This window comes from Martes martes (assembly GCF_963455335.1).
Source record: "Martes martes genome assembly, chromosome: 8".
Lineage (NCBI taxonomy): Eukaryota > Metazoa > Chordata > Mammalia > Carnivora > Mustelidae > Martes > Martes martes.
In genome coordinates, this window is record NC_137895.1 from 9,697,739 (window position 1) to 9,717,754 (window position 20,016).

Here is a 20,016-nt window from a genome sequence, read left to right on the forward strand (position 1 = left end):
AGGACTACCAAACATATGGTAAGCACTCAGGTGTGCGTTAAAGTGGTAACTGTGGTGAGTGTAATGGTGTTAGGCCAGTCGTGTTAAAGAAATGCCTGAATTATGTAATCTGTTTTTTCAACTTTCTGCACAAAAATCCCAAAGAAGGGCAGCTAGGTTAGATAATGCCTTCCACATGACCTAGAGATAGGTAAAGGGGAAAAAAGCCCTTGCGGAACTGGGTGTTCACCTTCCTGGCACACAAAACACGTTGAGAAAATCCAGGGAGTAAAGTTGTGTCAGCCACCGCGAGACCAGGTGGAAGCCCGAGGGCAAGAGGACAGCGGTCGGTGTGTAGTGCACTGAAATTCGACGCCGCTGAAACAGGACTCTCCAATCCACCTGAAACGTGACTCCGGGCGAGGCACTTACCCTCAGCGCTCCCAGGGAAGTGCGAGGCGGCGGAGCCCACTAACCAATTTACGCCCGAATGCATCAGTAAGGTTCTTTGAAATCACCTGGTGAACTGCGCGCTAGACAAACATAAAACGGTCAACGCGGGAGTAGCTAGTCCGGTTCTCGAAAGCACTCCGCTGGAGGCCCGGCCCACAGAGGGAAAAGGGAGGGGAAGCCGGAGAAGTGCAGCCGCAGGCCCGGTCGCCGCCCCGGAACGGCGCCGACGCCCGGGGAGGGGTGGGGGGAACTGCTGGCGTCGAGGCGAGACTCCCTCGGGCCGCCCCGCCCCGCTCTTCCAGCCCCGGAAAAAAACCGAACCTTGGACCCGAGAAACAGCTCCAAAGGCCGCCGCCACTGCGCTCCACAGCCCCCAAACGCCGGCCCCCAGCCGCCTCCCCCCGAAACCCATTCAACCGACGGCTGGCAGCGGTGGCCTTAAAGCCGGCGCCGCCTGACGACAGGCTGACGTCATACGTGACGCTGCGGCGGGCGGGAGCGGGGACGACGCAGGAGGGCGTTTCCGGAGCACGCGCCCGGCGAGGGCCGCTGACGTCGGGCTGAGGTGCGCGCGCTTGCCCGCCCGCCCGAGCGCCGCCCAGGTGGCGGCCCGCAGCGCCAGGTGGCGGCCGGCAGCGGTGAGGGGGCGACCCGCGGCGCTGGTGGGGGCAGCGGCGGAGGGCGTGCCGGCCTGCACTCACGTGACGGACGGGGAGGTTGGGGTGTGGGCGGAGGGGCGAGCCGGGTGGGCCCGACCCCACCCCTCGCGGGCCTGCCAGTCGCTGCGCAGGACCTTCCCTCGGGCTGGGGCCGGACCCGCCCCGCCACTTACCCCGCCAGCCTGGTCCTCCGCGGCGGTCGCTTCGACCGCAGGAGCTGACCGGGGTTGTCTCCTCCGCAGGGCCGCGGCGTGAGGGTGAGAGTCCGCGCGTCCGAGGGAACCGCCCCCGCCTCGACCCGCGCCCTGCGGGGCCCCACCGCACCCGAGGGGATGGAGAGCCGGCCCCGAGGCCCCAGCTCGGCCCGCGATCCCACGCTGGCCGGCCCTCGCTAGCTGCTCGAATTGTGCGTTTTACCCACCACCTTAGGCCTTGTCTCCTGAGTCTGTGGCGTTTGCGGTTTGAAAGAAATGGAAGAAAAGGAGCGATGTGACCAATTCCGTTCAGTCCTCCTGCATTGAGGCCTGGTTGGCATTTGCAGAGAGGAAAATACGGCAAGAAAATTGTGGGTTTTGTTTTGTTTTTTGGTTTTTTGTTTTGAAGGGGAGGGTGGGAGAAGGGAAACAAGTCTTAGATCCTCTATGATTTTTTAAAAATTCTGCACTTTGACAGTGGTGGCGAAATAACACTAATCCAAAAGTGATCTTTTCTTTTGATGGAGGTGAATTTTTGTTTTTCCTTTTGATTCCAACCTTTCTCTCCGTGACAAAGCATAAATCATGGACACCAGAAAATAAGGTGGACCTCAGGAATCCTGAAAAGACTGAGAAGCTTACATTCTTCCTCTGGAGGGAAGGGTGGGGTGTTTTTAGCCCTCTCTGGAACCTAAAACGAAAACATGAGTTGCGTGCCATGGAAAGGAGACAAGGCCAAATCTGAATCTTTGGAGCTGCCCCAGGCAGCACCCCCACAAATCTACCATGAGAAACAGCGCAGGGAGCTTTGTGCCCTGCATGCCCTCAATAACGTCTTCCAGGACAGCAATGCCTTCACCCGGGAAACGCTGCAAGAGATTTTCCAGAGGTAGGGGACCCCTTCTCCTTGGCATTTTTACACTTTTTGCTATTTCTGAATTTCTGTGGGTGGGGCAATGTCTTGGCTACGTAAACCTTCAAACCAACAGGTAATATTAGCTCGATGTTGTTAGCAGGTGTAAGGGACACAGAGATGGGGAAAATAGTCACTCTCCTTGATCACTTACCCAGGCAAGGCACAGTGCTAAATCCCTCAGTTGTGTCATCTTGTGTTAATCCCCTCAGCGATGTCATGGGGTATGTGCTGTTTCCATTTCATGGACTTAGGGCTCAGAGAAGTGCAGTAATTTGTCTGAGGTAACATGGCAAGAAATGGAGCAGAGTTTGAATTCAGGTTTGTATCTGTGTTGTTGACCGCTTTGCTGTAATGCCTCAAGTCCTGCCCCCAAGAGGTTCCTTACAGTCTGGAAGGGGGAGGGGATCTGTACACACTGTCACCTCTCATCAGAGGTGGAATGCTCTGGGTTTTATAAAGGAAGGTGCTCAGCTATACACAGTGATTAGTTTTTCTGTGAGGTTCTGTGGTGGCTTTGGTGCTTTTCCTGGGTTGCTTCGTATAGCTCTCTCCAGCAGATATTTTACTGATAGAGCAACAGGCAGAAAAGTCAGGTAGTTTGCCCAAATGGCTTTTAAGTAGCAAAACTATGAAGCCGACTCTCTAGATCTCTTTCCTTTTCTACTTCATTCTTGATGGCCTTTTTTACCCATTTTGTTAAATGCTGCCTGACAGGTTAATAGAAGTTCATCTTTTTCTCTCTCTACTTTGATGTTCTAAAATTCTTTTTTTTTTTAAAGATTTTATTTATTTATTTGACAGAGAGATCACAAATAGGCAGAGAGGCAGGCAGAGAGGGAAGCAGGCTCCCCACTGAGCAGAGAGCCCGATGCGGGGATGCGGGGCTCGATCCCAGTACCCCGCGATCATGACCTGAGCCGAAGGCAGAGGCTTTAACCCACTGAGCCACCCAGGCGCCCCTAAAATTCTTTTATCAAAGGGTTTGAGAATTAGTTCTGCAGTGCCTGCTCTTCTACTTCCTGAGTATTGGAAAGGCACATCGAGCAATAGTATCATCAGTACCCGTTCCCCCTGCTCATAGGTCAGGCCTGGGTCTTAAGATACGGACTATGATTATAAGCTGTTTGTGGATAATTGCTGTTTGTGGATAACTCTTTCAGTTGTGTTTTCCCTGAATGAAAGAATGCTGAATATTTGCTAAACACTCACATGGAACCAGGTTCTATTCCTGGCTACTAAAACTAGCAAATTGGTACTACACTCCCCAATTTGCTATCAGCACAAGGTAAAGATCCATCTTTCAAAGTAATAGCAGACCAGTACTTAAGAAAAAGGTACTCATTTTCCACCCCAGAGGCGGAATTCTGTGTAGAGCATTTTGTATGGAAAGATTTGGTATGGATAAATAGAAACAAAGATGCATGAAAGTCATCAGAGGAGAGAGGAAAGGGAGAAGAGGTGAGGAAGAGAAGATGGAATTTTATAAACAAACATTTACTAGCGGCCTGCCTTGTGCCAAGCACTGCTAGGCACTGTAGAGAAAAGCTGAACAGGGCTCAGCTGCTAAGTACATCCCAGAGCTCTACATTGACCAGACCTTGAGAATGAACTTGAGTGAAGTTAGAACCCCAGAGTTGAGAGCTGCTTGAAAGGGAAAAGATGATGTCTTTGGATCTTAATGGAAAGAATAGTAATGTTGGCAGGTTAAACCAGATAATTTTAAATTCCCAGATACCAGGTTTTATGCTCTTTTGAAGATGGGGCTGATAATGGGAGAAGGGGGAGAAAAATGTTGACAAATGCTGTTGAGAGGACATTCGTCCGCCTGAGCAGTCGGATTTTAGCCAGATAAAAACAGAGAAATACAAAAGCAGGGTGGAGTTTCAGTACCGTTGTGGATATGAGATGACTCATGTTTGGAACAGAAATGAGTAGGGACTGAGGAAAAACTAAAGCCAGTGGCCCAGCAGCATGGGGATGGGGAAGAGAGGAGTCAAGGTGGCAGAGTCAGTCCAGGACTTGAACATAGTGGTCACAACCACAGTGATGGCAGAAGAGGTCACTGGTTTGAAAAGGATCAGTTTTCAATATGTGAAATTCGAGAAAAGCTCAGAAACTGGGCGGGGGTCATCATGCAAATGTATCGATGTGGATGTCTTGATCTGGTACATCTCATCATATGTGTGCCTGTGCTTTGAAAAAGGAAGGATGTAGAAGTCAAATGATGTAGTAGCCGCTTTGCTGAGTTGTTTGGAAAATCCTCAGCCTCAAACCATTTTCACTAGACTCATCTCAGTTGTTTAGTGATTAAACATTCTTGCAGCTAGGTATGCCTTCTCCCCCCCTCCCCCTGCCAAAAAAGCTGTTAAAATCTAAATAGATGAAAACAAGGTTGGTCCCCCTGGAAAAGTCTAATGCAAGCTAAAGGGACAAGAGATTTTAGATATTGGTGAACAACCAGCATTCTTCTACCACAGAGAAGTCCAGCCTCCCCGTTAAAAGGTCCCTGAGCACGTGGAAGGAGCCACATTTAAAGGTGTGGTGGTGGTAAATTGCTAAAAGGTGTAGAGTGTTCACCTCTAGAGATTTAAATCATTTTGTCCACGGGCCAGACAAACACATCATCATCATTGCCAACACGTACAGAGTACATTGATGTGCTGGACCCTGTAATCTGCGCTTTATATACTTAATAATTTAAAGACACACGGTGAAGTTCTGAGACCTACTTTCTAAGGTCACATTTTTTGAGACCTGATAAAAAGGAAAATAATAATTAGGAGAGAGAAGGAATCTTGATGAATGTCTCCACACCTCTTTTTTGTTAAAATCTGAAACCCTCACCATAGCCACACGCGGGAATCACCACGAGGGAGGACCGGGAACTCAGCTGAGGGCGTAGGCATTAGTGAGACCTGGCCTGGAGCCCGTCTTCTCACTTGGAGATCACTTCAAATCCCGTGGCTCCAACCTGTGGCTGTGACGACAGAAGTGAGAGGCTTGCTTTCTAGTCCAGAACTTATATCCAAATCACAACGACTGTCCGGAAAGGGAGTTTGCCAAGGAGTCTCAAGAAAATCACGGATGCCATGGAGTTCAGTGGGACCAGTTTGTCGAACTCGCTGGGAGACCATTGAGTGTATAGGTGGAGCCCAGCTCTGGCACTCACCAGCTGCATGGGGCTGTGCAAGTCACTGTAGCCACACTGTGCCTCAGCTTCCTTGGTACCGCAGTGGAGTTACGTTCTGTCTTAAGACTGCTGGAAGGATTAAGAGATAACGCTCTTAAGAGTAGCTGACACAGTGGGCACCTGGTTATAGCTCAGTAGAAGTGAGGACTGCTATGATAGCACACTGGGTGGACCCCACTGGCTCGAATGCCCACTCTAGGAATGAGATGGAGGCCATTCTCCGCATTCCCTAGAGTGATGTCATCTAGGCCAACACATGTTTATTCAGTTGCCAGTGCTCTGCTGTGAGGGCTAAGAGAGAAGAAGAGCCATCCCCTGTGCTTCGGGAATTTGCTCTCTGGTCGGACATGTGTAAGAGAACCGAATTCTTTTTTTTTTTTTTTTAAAGATTTTATTTATTTATTTGTCAGAGAGAGAGAGAGAGAGAGTGAGCACAGGCAGACAGAGTGGCAGAGGGAGAAGCAGGCTCCCTGCGGAGCAAGGAGCCCGATGTGGGACTCGATCCCAGGACGCTGGGATCATGACCTGAGCCAAAGGCAGCTGCTTAACCAACTGAGCCACCCAGGCGTCCCAGAACCGAATTCTTTAATGGTTGTGTAAGGTGGGGATTATCCCCATTGTTGCAGATGGCACAGGCATTAAATCTCACAGTTAGTATTGGTGCTGCTTGCTAGGATAATGTGTGGTCCTCCCCTTCTCCCTGTATTTTCTACACAGAAGCCAGGAAGGATTCCATGGAAGAGGTAGGATGTGATACTGACCTTGAAGAAGCTTTCCCATTTGGCTTGGAACAGGAAACAGGATGAAAGAACACAGGCCGCGTGGTCGTGGTGTCTGAAGTGCACTAAAAGCCCTCGGAGAGGGGAAGGCAGGCCCGGGGGGGCCGGGAGGGTGGGAGTTAGCCAGTGGGCAGCTGGCTGCAGCAGCAGTTCCTGCATGAGAGAGTGAAATGGCAACTTGGGGAATGTGGCAGGAATATATAGGTGACTTGGTGGAAGGGGAGTTTTGGAACAAGGAGATCAATTTAGCAACCTGTTTCAAAAGCTCAGATATGGGGCAAGGAAGCTCCAGTTTGGGGAGAGTGAATGGGAATAGAACAGAGAGGGTTGGAATCTGAGATAGAAAACGTGGGACCTTGGAGCGCCTGGGTGGCTCAGTGGGTTAAGCCTCTGCCTTCGGCTCAAGTCATAGTCTCAGGGTCCTGGGATTGAGCCCCGCATCGGGCTCTCTGCTCAGCAAGAAGCCTGCTTCCTCCTCCCCTTCTGCCTGCCTCTCTGCCTACTTGTGATCTCTCTGTGGTAAATAAATAAATAAAATCTTTAAAAATAAATAAATAAAACCTATGAAATGGGGGCACCTGGGTGGCTCAGTGGTTTAAGCATCTGCCTTCAGCTAACGCTGATCCCAGGGTCCTGGGATTGAGTCCTGCATCAGGCTCTTTGCTCAGCAGGGAGCCTGCTTCTCCCTCTCCCTGCTGCTCCCCTGCTTGTCCGTTCTCTCTCTGTGACAAATAAATAATCTTTAAAAAATTTCTCTAAGCCTATAAAATAGAAATAATTTATAGCTTCATAGGTTTATTTTGAAAATTAAATGAGATACACATAAAAGCATCTTGCATTGGACATGGCATGGAATTTTTCAATAAATGGTGGTTATTGTTACAGTAAAATACAATTTGGTTGCAGAGTGAAGTTTAGTGTCCTCTGATCCCCTTCTTTGCTAGCTCTGGAGACAAGCACACAAGCTCTTTTTAAGGGTCTGCTACCAGTGTTTACAAAGAAAGAGGGTAGCAGAGTAAACATGGCAAACATGTCAGTAAACATTCCTCGCCTTTTTTTTTTTTAAGATTTTATTTATTTATTTGACAGAGAGAGAGATCACAAGCAGGCAGAGAGGCAGGCAGATGGAGATGGGGAAGCAGGCTCTGTGCTGAGCAGAGAGCCCAATGTGAGGCTCGATCCCAGGACCCTGGGAACATGACCTGAGCCGAAGGCAGAGGCTTAACCCACTGAGCTACCCAGGCACCCTCAGTAAACATTTCTTAAGCACCTCCTCTGTGCCAGGCTTTCTATGGGTCCTGGTAATAGAGTCCCAACAGGTTACCCAAGGCCCCTGCTGTCATTCTAGTGTGGGAAACAGATGTGTCTGGTAGTAATGAGGGCTGTAATTAAAGCAGGTGGAATAAAATACGGTGCCTGGAAGAAACTGAAGATCGGGTGGTCAAAAAAAGCTTCTAAGGCACTAACATTTGAGACTCAAATAATAAAGGAGCAAACCAAGTGTAGATCTGGCGCGAAGAACATTCCACATGGTTGAAATAGTGTGTGCAAAGGTCTTCAGGTGGGAAGAGTTTTTGTTTTTATTTTTTTAAGATTTTATTTATTTTATTTGGCAGAGAGAGACAAGAGCTAGAGAATACAAGTGGAGGGAATGGTAGAGGGAGAGGGAGAAACACGCTCTGCACTGAGCAGGGAGCCCAATGTGGGGCTCGATAGCAGGACCCTGGGATCATGACCTGAGCCAAAGGCAGACACTTAACCATTTGAGCCACCCAGGGGTGCCAAGAAGGAGTTCTGTGTGTTTAAGTTGTAGGGAGCAGGTGTGTATGTTAAAAGAGGTGGGGATGAGGTCAGCAGTGTTCTGAGGGCGTTTCAGGGAGAGGAAGTAACCTAGACTATTTAAGTGCTTTGGGAGCCATTGGAGGGTTTAAGCAGTGGAAGGAAATGTTTTATGTTTGAAAAAATAACAATATGCTTGCTGTGTATAGAGAAGTTTAAAAAAAAGAAACTTTTTGTAAGATTTCTTGAGTGTTTAGAGTTAACCTAGTCATGATTCTCTTCTAGAGATGGCTCTTTTTTTTTTTTTTTTTTAAGATTTTATTTATCTATATGACAGACAGATCACAAGCAGGCAGAAAGGCAGGCAGAGAAGGAGGGGGGGGGGAGCAGGCTCTCCGCCGAGCAGAGAGCCTGATGCGGGGCTGGATCCCAGGACCCTGAGATCATGACCTGAGCCGAAGGCAGAGGCTTTAACCCACTGAGCCACCTACGTGCCCCTAGAGATGGCTCTTAACAGCCTCCTGGACTTTTATTCCTGAGAAATTCACCCCATTTCCCTTCTTCCCCTTCACACCAAGGTGGAAGCAATCTACCCCTTCCCTCAAGATGGCCTTTCCTCAGTCCTAGGCGACAAGCCTGTAAAAGCAAAATCACAGGACCAGAAACACCCTTAGAGCTGCTGCCCTTGCCTTGACTTGAAGGCTAGTAAGTCCTGGCCGAAAATGACTTACACGTGGGTGGGCAAGTTTGCTTTTGTTTGGTACATTCTTTTTTTTCTTTCCCCCGGTTAATTCTTTGTGTTTTAATTGTCTTTAATTTTTTAATCCAGCATTTTATACACGTGTGTGTTTGAAATACTTTAGGTGGCTCATACATTCCAGTTTAATATAGGCCTTACAACTTCCTACTGCTTTAAATTTGGCCCCAGTTCATACATTTTTGTTACCTGCCTGAGCCTCTGCATGCCTTGGAGTATTTAAGGATTAATGATTACCAAGTGTGCAAGCCTTAAATAGAAAGCGTCTAAACTGTAAAAAAAAAAAAAAAAAAAGGAGAGAGTCCAAGATGGTGGAGGAGTAGGAGACCTTAGTCTCATCTGGTCCCAGGAATTCAGCTAGACCTCTGTCCAACCATTCTGAACACCTGCAGACTCAACCAAAGATCTAGGAAGAGTAGCTGCAACTCTACAAGTAGAAAAGTGAGCACCTTCTGCAGGTTAAGAGGTGCGGAGAAGTGAATCCGGGGCCATACATGGGAACATAAACCATGGAGGGGAGGGAGCCTCTGTAAGCGGGCCCAGGAGAGTGAAATGGCGGCGGAGCATAGAATCAGAACTCTAAGTCTGCTCCAGTAAGGGATGTCGCTGCCTGAAAGATGCTTGTGTGGTAAGGTGAGCCGGAATCCTAGCTGGGACAGTGTGGTCTCAGGGGTCCCAGGAAGACCGGAGGTGCTTGAGTGCCGCAGAGATCCCGGGCATCGGGTGGGGAAGCTGGCTGCAGTCAGTGAGCCCAGGATTGCCGTAAACCACGAACCGCAGCACAGTCAGTTGACCACTCTCCAAGCAGGGGCCCAGCGAGCGGCAGAACCGAGACAAGACCCCCCCCCCACCGCCTTCCTCCCCAGGGGAGGAGCGGTGCAGGTGTGCTCCGCAAGAGTCTGCAGGGTTTGGAGACTCAAAAACAGGTTGTGTACCTGAGACAGAGACTCCTGGTCACAAACTGGGTGAGCATGGAGTGCAGACAGAGACCAGAGTGACTGCTTTTCCTTGAGGGCTCACTGAGGAGTGAGGCCCCAAGCTCTCAACACTAGGGTCAAGATATTAGGAGGCCACCATTTTCATTCTCTGTCTCTAAAGCTGCATGGAAAGCCTTCAAGGGAACAAAAGACACCAAGAGCAATCATCCAGAGCCGCTTACTTAGCCTGGCCCTAGGCAAGGGTGGTGCATTTCCACCCGGGGCGAAGACACCTGAGAATCAGTGCAACAGGAGCCTCCCCGAAAAAATGAGCAAAAACATCTGGCTAAGACCAAGTTTAGTGATGACACAGAACTGCAAAATGCCGGGGCTAGGGGAAAATAGTATATAGAATTCATGGGTATTTCTCAGGATTCTTCAGTCTTTCAATTTTAATTTTTTTTCTCTTTCAGCCGGCTTGTTATTTTATCAGCTCTTCTTTTAAATTTTCATTTTTATGATTATTATATTCTGTTCTTTCATTGTATTAACTTTATTTTTTGTTTTTCTTTCTTTACAATTTTGGGATCTAGTTTTCTAACAAACAGAACAAAATAGACACAGGATCCCAAGTATTGCTCTGTTCAGTTCATCTGATTATATTCTCTTTCCTTTTTAATTTTAATTTTTTTTCTTCAGTTTTGGGTCTCCTGATTTGTTTAGTATGTACTTCTCTGGTGTCATTGTTGCCATTTTAGTATTTTGTTCTCTTGTTCATCTGTTTTTTTCCTGGACAAAATGACAAAGAAGGAAAAACTCACCTCAAAAAGGAGAACAAGAGGCAGTACTGACTGCCAGGGACCTAATCAGTATGGATGTAAAATGTGGGAACTAGAGTTAGTAATGATTATAATAAAGATACTAGCTGGGCTTGGAAAAAAGCATAGAAGACACAAGCGAATCCCTTTCTGGAGAAATAGAAGAACTAAAATATAATCAAGTTGAAATAAAAAAGGCTATTAATGAGATGCAGTCAAATATGGAGGCTCCAACTGCTAGGATAAATGAGGCAGAAAAGAAAATTAGAGATATAAAAGACAAAATGGTGGAGAATAAAGAAGCTGAGAAATACATAAACAACCACCGGATCACAAGGGGAGCATTTGAGCGATAAGTGATACCATAAAGCAAAACAGTATTAGAATTTCGAATTGGGATCCCAGAAGAAGGTAGGGTGGAAAGTATACTGGAGTAAATTATGCTGGAAAACTTACCTAATCTGGGGAAGGAAACAGGCATTCAAGTCCAGGAGGCACAGAGAACCCCGTCCCTCAAACTCAGGAAAAATACATCAGCGTCCCAACATAGTGAAACTTGAAAATCTGAGACAGGGAAAATCCTGAAAGCAGCTTGGGACAAGAGGTCTGTAACCTACAAGGATACAAACATTAGACTGGCAGCAGGCCTAGCCACAGAGACTTGGCAGGCCAGAAAGTACTGGCATGATATATTCATGATGCTAAATGAGAGGGAAATATGCAGCCGAGAATACTTTATCCGGGTAGGCTGTTATTCAAAATAGGAGGAGAGAGAAAAAGTTTCCAGGACAAACAAATTAAAAGAATTTGTGATCACTAAACCAGCCCTGCAAGAAATATTGAAGGGGATCCTTTAAGTGAAGAGAGAGCCCAAAAGTAAAGTAGACCAGAAAGGAACAGAGACAATATACAGAAACAGTGACTTTACAGGTAATATAAAGGCACTAAATTCATATCTTTCAGCAGTTACTCCGAATGTAAATGAGCCAAATGGTCCAAAAGACACAGGAGGGGCGCCTGGGTGGCTCAGTGGGTTAAAGGCTCTGCCTTCGGCTCAGGTCATGATCCCAGGGTCCTGGGATCGAGCCCCGCATCGGGCTCTCTGCTCAGCGGGGAGCCTGCTTCCCCCTCTCTCTCTCTGCCTGCCTCTCTGCCTACTTGCGATCTCTGTCTGTCAAATAAATTAATAAAATCTTAAAAAAAAAAAGACACAGGATATCAGATTGGATTAAAAAAAAAGCAAGAGTCATCAATATGCTGCTGTCTTAAAGAGACTCACTTTAGACCCACACACACCTCCAGATTGAAAGTGAGGGGTAGAAAACCATTTATCATGCTAATAAAGCTGGGGTGGCAATCCTTACATCAGACATAGACTGTAATAAAAGATGAGGAAGGACACTATACCATAATTAAAGGGTCTATCCAGCAAGAAGTTCTAACAGTTGTAAATATTTATGCCTCTAACATGGGAGCAGCCTGTATTATAAACCAATTAATAACAAAATTAAAGGAACACATTGATGATAATACAGTAATAGTAGGAGACTTTAACACTCCGCTTGTTGCAATAGACAGATCGTATAAGCAGAAGATCAACAAGGAAACAAGGGCTTTGAATGACACACTAGACCAGATGGACTTCACAGATATATTCAGAACATTCCATTTTAAAGCCACAGAACACACATTCTTCTCATGTGTACATGGGACGTTCTCCAAAGTAGATCATATACTGGGTCACAAATTGGGTCTCAACTGGTACCAAAAGATTGGGATCATTCCCTGCATGTTTTTGAACAACAGTGATTTGAAACTGGAACTCAAACACAAGAGAACATTTGGAAAGAATTCAAATATATGAAGGCTAAAGAGCATCCTACTAAAGAATGAATGGGTCAACCAGGAAATTAAAGAAGAATTTTAAAAATTCATGGAAATAAATGAAAATGAAAATACAGCCATTCAAAACGTTGGGGATGCAACAAAGGCAGTCCTAAGAGGGAAGTATATAGCAATACAAGCCTTTCTCAAGGGACAAGAAAGGTCTCAAATACACAACCTAATCTTACATGTAAAGGAGCTGGAGAAAGAAGAGTATTTAAAAAAAAAAAAAGAAAGAAAGAAAACGCCTAAGCCCAGCAGGATAAGAGGATTGATAAGGATTAGAGCAGAAATCAATGAAATAGAAAACAAAAGAACAGTAGAACAGATCAACAGAATAGGGCCTGGTTCTTTGAAAGAATTAATAAGATTGATGGGGCGCCTGTGTGGCTCAGTGGGTTAAGCCTCTGCCTTTGGCTCAGGTCATGGATCCTGGGATCGAGCCCCGCATCGGGCTCTGTGCTCGGCAGGGAGCATGCTTCCCTCCCTCTCTGCCTACTTGTGATCTCTCTCTGTGTGTTAAATAAATAAAATCTTAAAAAAAAAAAAAGAATAAGATTGATAAACCCCTGGCCAGACTTATAAAAAGAAAAGAGAAAGGACCCAAATAAAATCATGAGTGAAGGAGGAGAGATAACAACCAACACTGAAGAAATACAAATAGTTATAAGAACATATCTTGAGCGGTTATATGCCAACAAATTAGTCTGGAAGAAATGGATGCATTTGTAGAGATGTATAAGCTACCAAAACTGAAACAGGAGGAGGAAAACCTGAACAGACCCATAACCAGCAAGGAAATTGAAGCAGTAGTCACAAGTCTCCCAACACACAAGAGCCCAGGGCTAGCTGGCTTCCCAGGGGAATTCTACCAGACATTTAGAGAAGAATCAATACCTGTTTCTGAAGCTGTTTCAAAAAATCAAAATGGAAAACTTCCAGACTCTGTTAAAAGGATTATTCACAACAACCAGGTGGGATTTATTCCTGGGCTGTAAGGTTGGTTCAACATCCACAAATCAATCAATGCAATAAACTACATAAACAAAAGAAAGAATAAGAATGAACCTTGGGGCGCCTGGGTGGCTCAGTGGGTTAAAGCTGCTGCCTTCGGCTCAGGTCATGATCTCAGGGTCCTGGGATCGAGTCCCGCATCGGGCTCTCTGCTCAGCAGGGAGCCTGCTTCCTCCCTTCTCTCTCTGCCTGCCTCTCCGCCTACTTGTGATCTGTCTGTCAAATAAATAAGTAAAATCTTAAAAAAAAAAAAAAAGAATGAACCTTAATGATCCTGTCGCTAGATGCAGAAAAAGCATTCGGCAAAGTACAGCATCCTTTCTTGATTAAAACTATTCAAGGTGTAGGGACAGAAGGTACATACCTCAATATCAATAAAAGCCATCTATGAAAAACCCATAGCGGGGGTGCCTAGGTGGCTCAGTTGATTGGGTGGCTACCTTCAGCTTCGGTCACGATCCCAGGGTCCTGGGACCAGGCCCCACATCAGGCTCCTTGCTCAGCAGGGAGCCTGCTTCTGCCTCTGCCTCTGCCTCTCTCTCTCTTCCTGCTTGTGCTCTGTCTATCTCTCTGTCAAATACATAAATAAACAAAATCTTAAAAAAAGAAAAAACCCATAGTGAATATCATTCTCAGTGGGGAAAAACTGAGAGCTTTCCCCTGAGGTCAGGAACACAGCAGGGATGTCTGCTGTCACCACTGCTGTTCAGCATAGTACTAGAAATCCTAGCCTCAGCGATCAGAAACAAAAGGAAATAAAAGACATCCAAATCAGCAAAGAAGAAGTCAAACTCTTTTTGCAGATGACATGATACTCTATGTGGAAAACCTAAAAGACTCAACCCCAAAATTGCTAGAACTCATACAGAAATTCAGTAAAGGAGCAGGATAGAAAATCAGTGTACAGAAATAAGTTGCATTTCTGTATACCAGTGAGCCAGAGGGAAGAGAAATTAAGAAGTTGATCCCATGTACAATTGCATCCAAAACCATACGATACCTAGGAATAAATCTAACCAGATAGGCAAAGGAGTTGTACTCAGGAAACTATAGAACACTCATGAAAGAAACTGAGGAAGACACAAAGAAATGGAAAAACGTTCCATGCTCCTGGATTGGAAGAACAAATATTGTTAAAATGTCTAATCTATCTAGAGAAATCTATACATTCAGTGCAATCTGTATTAAAATACCATCAACTTTTTTCACAGAGCTGAAAAAAATAATCCTAAAAGTTATATGGAACCAGAAAAGTCCCCAAATAGCCAAAGGAATATTGGAAAAGAAAACCAAAGCTGGTGGCGTCACAATGCCAGATTTCAAGCTGTATTACAAAGCTGTAATCATCAAGACAGTATGGTACTGGCCTGAAAACAGACACATAGATCAGTGGAACAGAATAGGGAACCCAGAAATGGACTCTTAACTCTATGGTAACTAATCTTTGACAAAGCAGGAAAGAATGTACAATGGAAAAAAGTCTCTTCAACAAATGGTGTTGGGAAAACTGGACAGCCACATGCAGAAGAATGAACCTGGACCATTTCCTTACAGCATGCACAAAAATAGACTCAAATGGATGAAAGACCTAAATGTGAGGCAGGAATCCATCAAAATCCTGGAGAACACAGGAAGTAACCTCTTTGACCTTGGCTACAGCAACTTCTTGCTAGACATGTCTCCGAAGGCAAGAGAAACAAAGGCAAAAATGAATGACTAGGACTTCCATCAAAATAAAAAGCTTTTCTTTTCTTTTCTTTTTTTTTTTAGATTTTATTTATTTATTTGACAGACAGAGATCACAAGTAGGCAGAGAGAGAAAGGAGGAAGCAGGCTCCCTGCTTAGCGGGGAGCCTGATGCGGGACTCGATCCCAGGACCCTGAGATCATGACCTGAGCCGAAGGCAGAGGCTTTAACCCACTGAGCCACCCAGGCGCCCCAAGGTAAAAAGCTTTTGCACAGCCAAGGAAACAGTAGATAAAACAAAAAGACAACCCACAGAATGGGAGAAGATATTTGCAAATATCTAGTATCCAGTATCTATAAAGAAGTCATCAAACTCAATACCCAAAGAACAAATGACCCAATCAAGAATTGGGTAGAAGATATGAACAGATATTTCTCCAACGAAGACTTACAAATGGTCAAGAGACACATGAAAAAATGCTCAACATCACTCGGCATCAGGGAAATAGAATCAAAACCACAGTGAGATACCACCTCACACCAGTCAAAATGGTTATAATTAACAAGTCAGGAAACGACGGGTGTTGGCAAGGATGTGGAGAAAGGGGACCCCTCCTACACTGCTGGTGGGAATGCAAGCTGGTGCAACCTCTCCGGAAAACAATATGGAGGTTCCTCAAAAAGTTGAAAATAGAACTACCCCAGAACCCAGCAATTGAACTACTAGGTGTTATGATGCGAAGGGGTACCTGTACCCCAATGTTAATAGCAATGTCTATAAGATGTAGCAGCAATGTCTACAAGAGCCAAACTGTGGAAAGAGCCCAGATATCCATCGACAGATGAATGGATAAAGAAGATGATGTGTGTTTATACAATGGAATACAACTCAGCCATCAAAAAAAATCTTGCCATTTGCAATGAGGTGGATGGAACTAGAGGGTATTATGTTAAGCAAAATAAGTCAAGCAGAGAAAGACAGTTCTATGATCTCAGTTATATGTGGGATTTAAGAAACAAAACAGATGATCATAGGGGAAGAGAGGAAAAACTAAAACAGGATGAAATCAAAGGGAGACAAACCATAAGAGGCTCTTGATGATGGGAAGTGGTTGCTGGAGGGAAGAGGGAAGAGGGGTGGGGAGATGCGGTAACTGGATGATGGGCATTAAGGGGGGGGTATGTAGTGAGCACTGGGTATTATATAAGACTGATGAATCACTGAACTCTGCCTCTGAAACTAATAATGTTATATGTTAATTAATTGAATTTAAATGCAAAAAATTTAAAAACCTGTAAAAGAAGAGTAGCAACAAATACTATCCATGCAAATGAAAATATCAATTACTATTTTCTAACAATAAAATGGCCATACTAAGGCAGGAAGATCAGCAAGGAGGAAGACTGCAGAAGTAGGTAGGCTGGGGGTTTTATAAATGAGACCTCGTGTGGACCATGGTTTGGGTCCATTGACTTTCTGAATGACAGCACGTGGGCCCCACCGCTACTGAGCTAAATGTTTTGCATAAAAAGAAGAGGGTAATCTCTAGGATGGTAGGAGCCCAGACTATAATACTTGGGTAAAAAAGTGGTTACCTTGTACTGAATGGGGGACAGAAGCTTCCGGGGGTGGTGGTGGATGGTGCCGTGGAGTGCCGGGCAGGAGGGGTTGGACAACCCACCCATTTTAGCCCTCCTCCTTTCACATTTGTAGGTTGTCTCCAAACACCATGGTGACCCCCCACAAGAAGAGCATGCTGGGAAATGGGAACTACGATGTGAATGTCATTATGGCAGCACTTCAAACCAAAGGCTATGAAGCTGTCTGGTGGGACAAACGCAGGTAATCTGAACCAGACTCACCTTGATGAGAACCGGCACTCGGGCGTGAGTGGGGAGGTGCTTCCGACGGGAACCTCGGGGAACTGACGCTGTTTCTCTCCTGCAGGGATGTCAGTGCCATTGCTCTCACGAATGTCATGGGCTTCATCATGAACCTGCCCTCCAGCCTGTGCTGGGGTCCACTGAAGTTGCCTCTCCAAAGGCAGCACTGGATCTGTGTCCGAGAGGTGGGCGGTGCCTACTACAACCTCGACTCCAAACTGAAGATGCCCGAGTGGATTGGAGGCGAGAGCGAGCTCAGGTAGCCGTTGTGAGTGGGCCGGGCTCCTTCCTTTGCTGTGTTGGGGAAGTTGAGCCCGTCTTTGGTTATTTGACAAAGGAGACAAAATCCTAGCTCCTTGGATCCTCTCCCCACCCTGCTTAGAATCAGGGCCTCAGACTTGAAAGACCTGTATGTCTGATGGCTCGTGAGGATGTTAAGTCCCTTTGGTAGAGACGTTCCAGCAGCCAGAACGCTGGCTTCTGGTCTGGTGGGACTGGCATCCGAACATTGTCTATGCTTGGACAACTGGGATGGTCTAGCTGCCACTTCAGAAGAAGGAAGACAGACACTTAGACCAGAGAGGGCTAAATTTCCCTGAGACCAAAGAAGCAGCTTTTTATTTATTTATTTTTTAAATAACGTGAAGTCCCTTGATTACTTTGGGGCAGCTCTGTTCCTCACAGAATAGATGCTGGTGGCAGTTGTACGAGGATGAGTGAAAGTTCAGGGTGGAAATGAGCTGGGCAGCTTGAAGGGGGAGCCAGATGTGGAACCCTGTAAGAACAGATCCCTCAAGAGGCTCGGAGGACTGCCAAGGACATAAATGAGGTCACTGGGGAGCACGTGGCCCCGAGACTGGAATGTGCAGTTTTACCAGCGTTTCATTTTCTCTCTCATCTACACTCTGTTCCCGTAGGAAATTTCTCAAACATCACTTGCGAGGAAAGAACTGTGAACTCCTGCTGGTGGTGCCGGAAGAGGTGGAGGCCCGTCAGAGTTGGAGGGCTGACGTGTAATGCAGCGCTGCCCGGCCTTCCCTCACCTCGGCCCCCCAAGTCCTCTGTCATGTGCTGTGGCCTCTGCAGTGGGTCTGCCCTTGCCACTTCCCCAAACATCTCACTGGGTTCCCCCTCAGATTTGACAGTGCTGTAGGACAGACAGACGTGTGGGCTGTGACGAGAACCACCACCCAGCATGACATGGGACAGGAAGGTAGGAGCTCTGTGGGCTTAGGGCGACCTGTGGAAGACCCTTGCTTTATTTGAGAGAGGAGGAGAAAGGTGGGTCCTAGCTTATCTTCGCCATTCCTGCGAGAACTTGACCGAGGCTCTGCTGGAGTGCACTGCTGCTGTGACACCTCGAGATGCTGCCTCCACTTCCCCTTTCCTGGCAACCAGTGATCTGGAGACACAGTATGTGCGAAGCCCATGTGACTGGCTGGACGGACCCAGAGCATGAGGGCCTCTCAGGAAACCATCTCCCAAACCCCAGCAGTGGTACAGCATGCCATCTCCAACCCTTAAGGCCACCCACTACCCCCATTTTTGAGGGTGGTTCCTGGCCGTCCTTCAAGTTTTCTAATGAAACATTCTCTAGTATTCCACGTCGGGTGGTTGAATCCTGCGACATCCTAGTGTGACAGGGTGAGCTAGATACCGAAGAGGCCGTGTGGAAGGCAGACTGGGGCAGGCGCGGAGGGCCTGTCGCCTCCCTCCAGCACTGTCCCTGCCACTTCACTACATTGATTTCGGACGCTCTGGGGCACAAGACAGGCCAGAGGGCAGTGTTCCCAGTTGACACACTCTGGCAAAATCAGGAAACGCCCAAGTCTGTACTCGATATCCACTTCCACTAGTTTGAGAAACAGTTGAGTGAGGAAAGTATTACGAGAGATTAAGAGCAGCTAGAATTGGCAGAAGCCTAGGCTCCGAGTCTCTGTGGTGACAAGAATCAGAACCCTCAAGTTGGGTGTTTATGCGCATTACGTATGGCACCTGGATTCGTCATCTTTCTTTAGTTTCCTTTACAAATCAGCGAGAATCCATCCACCCCCTACCTCTTTAAATAGTTGTAGCCCACTTTTCTCCTGTAACTTTGGAAAACAAGAGAAGGGGAGGGGAAGTATCCCACCACATTGGGTGTCACCAGGGTGGTTGTGGTTGCCTCAAGGCAGGTGGGCAGGCAGAGACGGCCTGTCTGCCCCTTCCACATGGGTGGTCTTGGCGGGTCTGAGAGCTGCCCCACTGGCCAGACGTCTCTCCAGCAGCAAAGCCAGCCTGGGGCTTGCATGTCAAGCCTGAGCAAGCTTAACAGGATGAAGCTGAGGCTTTCTCCCCACTGTGACTGGAGTGCATGTTTACACCAGCACTTTTTCTGCACATGTATCTTCAATCCAACAAGGCCGTTTTTTATGCTGAGTAACCGAGGCCACCAAGCGGCTATTGCATCACACCTTCTCGGCAACTGGCTGCAGTCTCTTCTGCACCGTTTTCCATACCAGACCTGCTTGGCACCACAGGGAGCTCCTTACCCTTGCACAATGACATTCCAACCACCACCAGCCAGAAGTTACAGCCAACCTGATTGTCACAAGCAGGACCTTGGGTCCATGGGCACTGTCAGTGATAGTAAGCCATTTCCTGGGAGGAGGGGGAAACTCCTCTCCACCCATCTGCTTGGGCCTGTGCAAACGGCACTTCAGAGGAGTCCCTGTGCACTTGGAGTCCATGAGCCAACGGGATATGCAAAGACGCTTAAAACATTTCAGGGCTGGTTTCTCTGTTCATATCCAATTTTGGTGCTTAGGAACAGGGACCCATGCTGATGCCCAAGGGCAAAAAGCCCACTTCAAGGAAGCGGGCAGGCCTGACCCTGATGCCCAATACGGGGCAACCCTAGGCTTTTTGTTTTTCTTGCTTTTATTCCTTTTTTTGTTGGCCTTGTGCTGGGTTTGTTTACAAAAGATGTATTTTGTTTAACCAAATATTAAAAATGGAAAACTCCGTACATAAATCTCAGCTGCCTGCCTGAATTCTGTAATTATGTATGTGGAGGGGAAAAAAAGTAAACTTTAGTATGATGATGCATAGAAGAAAAACTCACTAC

At 46.7% G+C, this 20,016-nt stretch overlaps 1 protein-coding gene across 1 annotated transcript; it reads left to right on the forward strand.

Moving 5' to 3' along the window:
- Positions 1 to 938: 938 nt before the first annotated feature.
- On the forward strand, positions 939 to 19,928 carry JOSD1 (Josephin domain containing 1). Its single transcript, XM_080812289.1, has 5 exons — positions 939 to 1,070; positions 1,334 to 2,174; positions 16,741 to 16,869; positions 16,975 to 17,169; positions 17,828 to 19,928. The coding sequence occupies exons 2-5, from the start codon at positions 1,990 to 1,992 to the stop codon at positions 17,925 to 17,927; spliced, it is 609 nt and encodes a 202-aa protein (XP_080668415.1). The 5' UTR covers positions 939 to 1,070; positions 1,334 to 1,989; the 3' UTR covers positions 17,928 to 19,928.
- The last annotated feature ends 88 nt before the right edge of the window (positions 19,929 to 20,016 follow it).

Excerpts from the sequence above, each read along its gene's own strand:
- JOSD1 (XM_080812289.1), top strand. The coding sequence starts at position 1,990 with ATGAGTTGCGTGCCATGGAAAGGAGACAAGGCCAAATCTGAATCTTTG. Across the intron at positions 16,870-16,974 it reads GTCTGGTGGGACAAACGCAG|GGATGTCAGTGCCATTGCTC; the intron begins GTAATCTGAACC and ends TCTCTCCTGCAG. Across the intron at positions 17,170-17,827 it reads GGAGGCGAGAGCGAGCTCAG|GAAATTTCTCAAACATCACT; the intron begins GTAGCCGTTGTG and ends CTGTTCCCGTAG.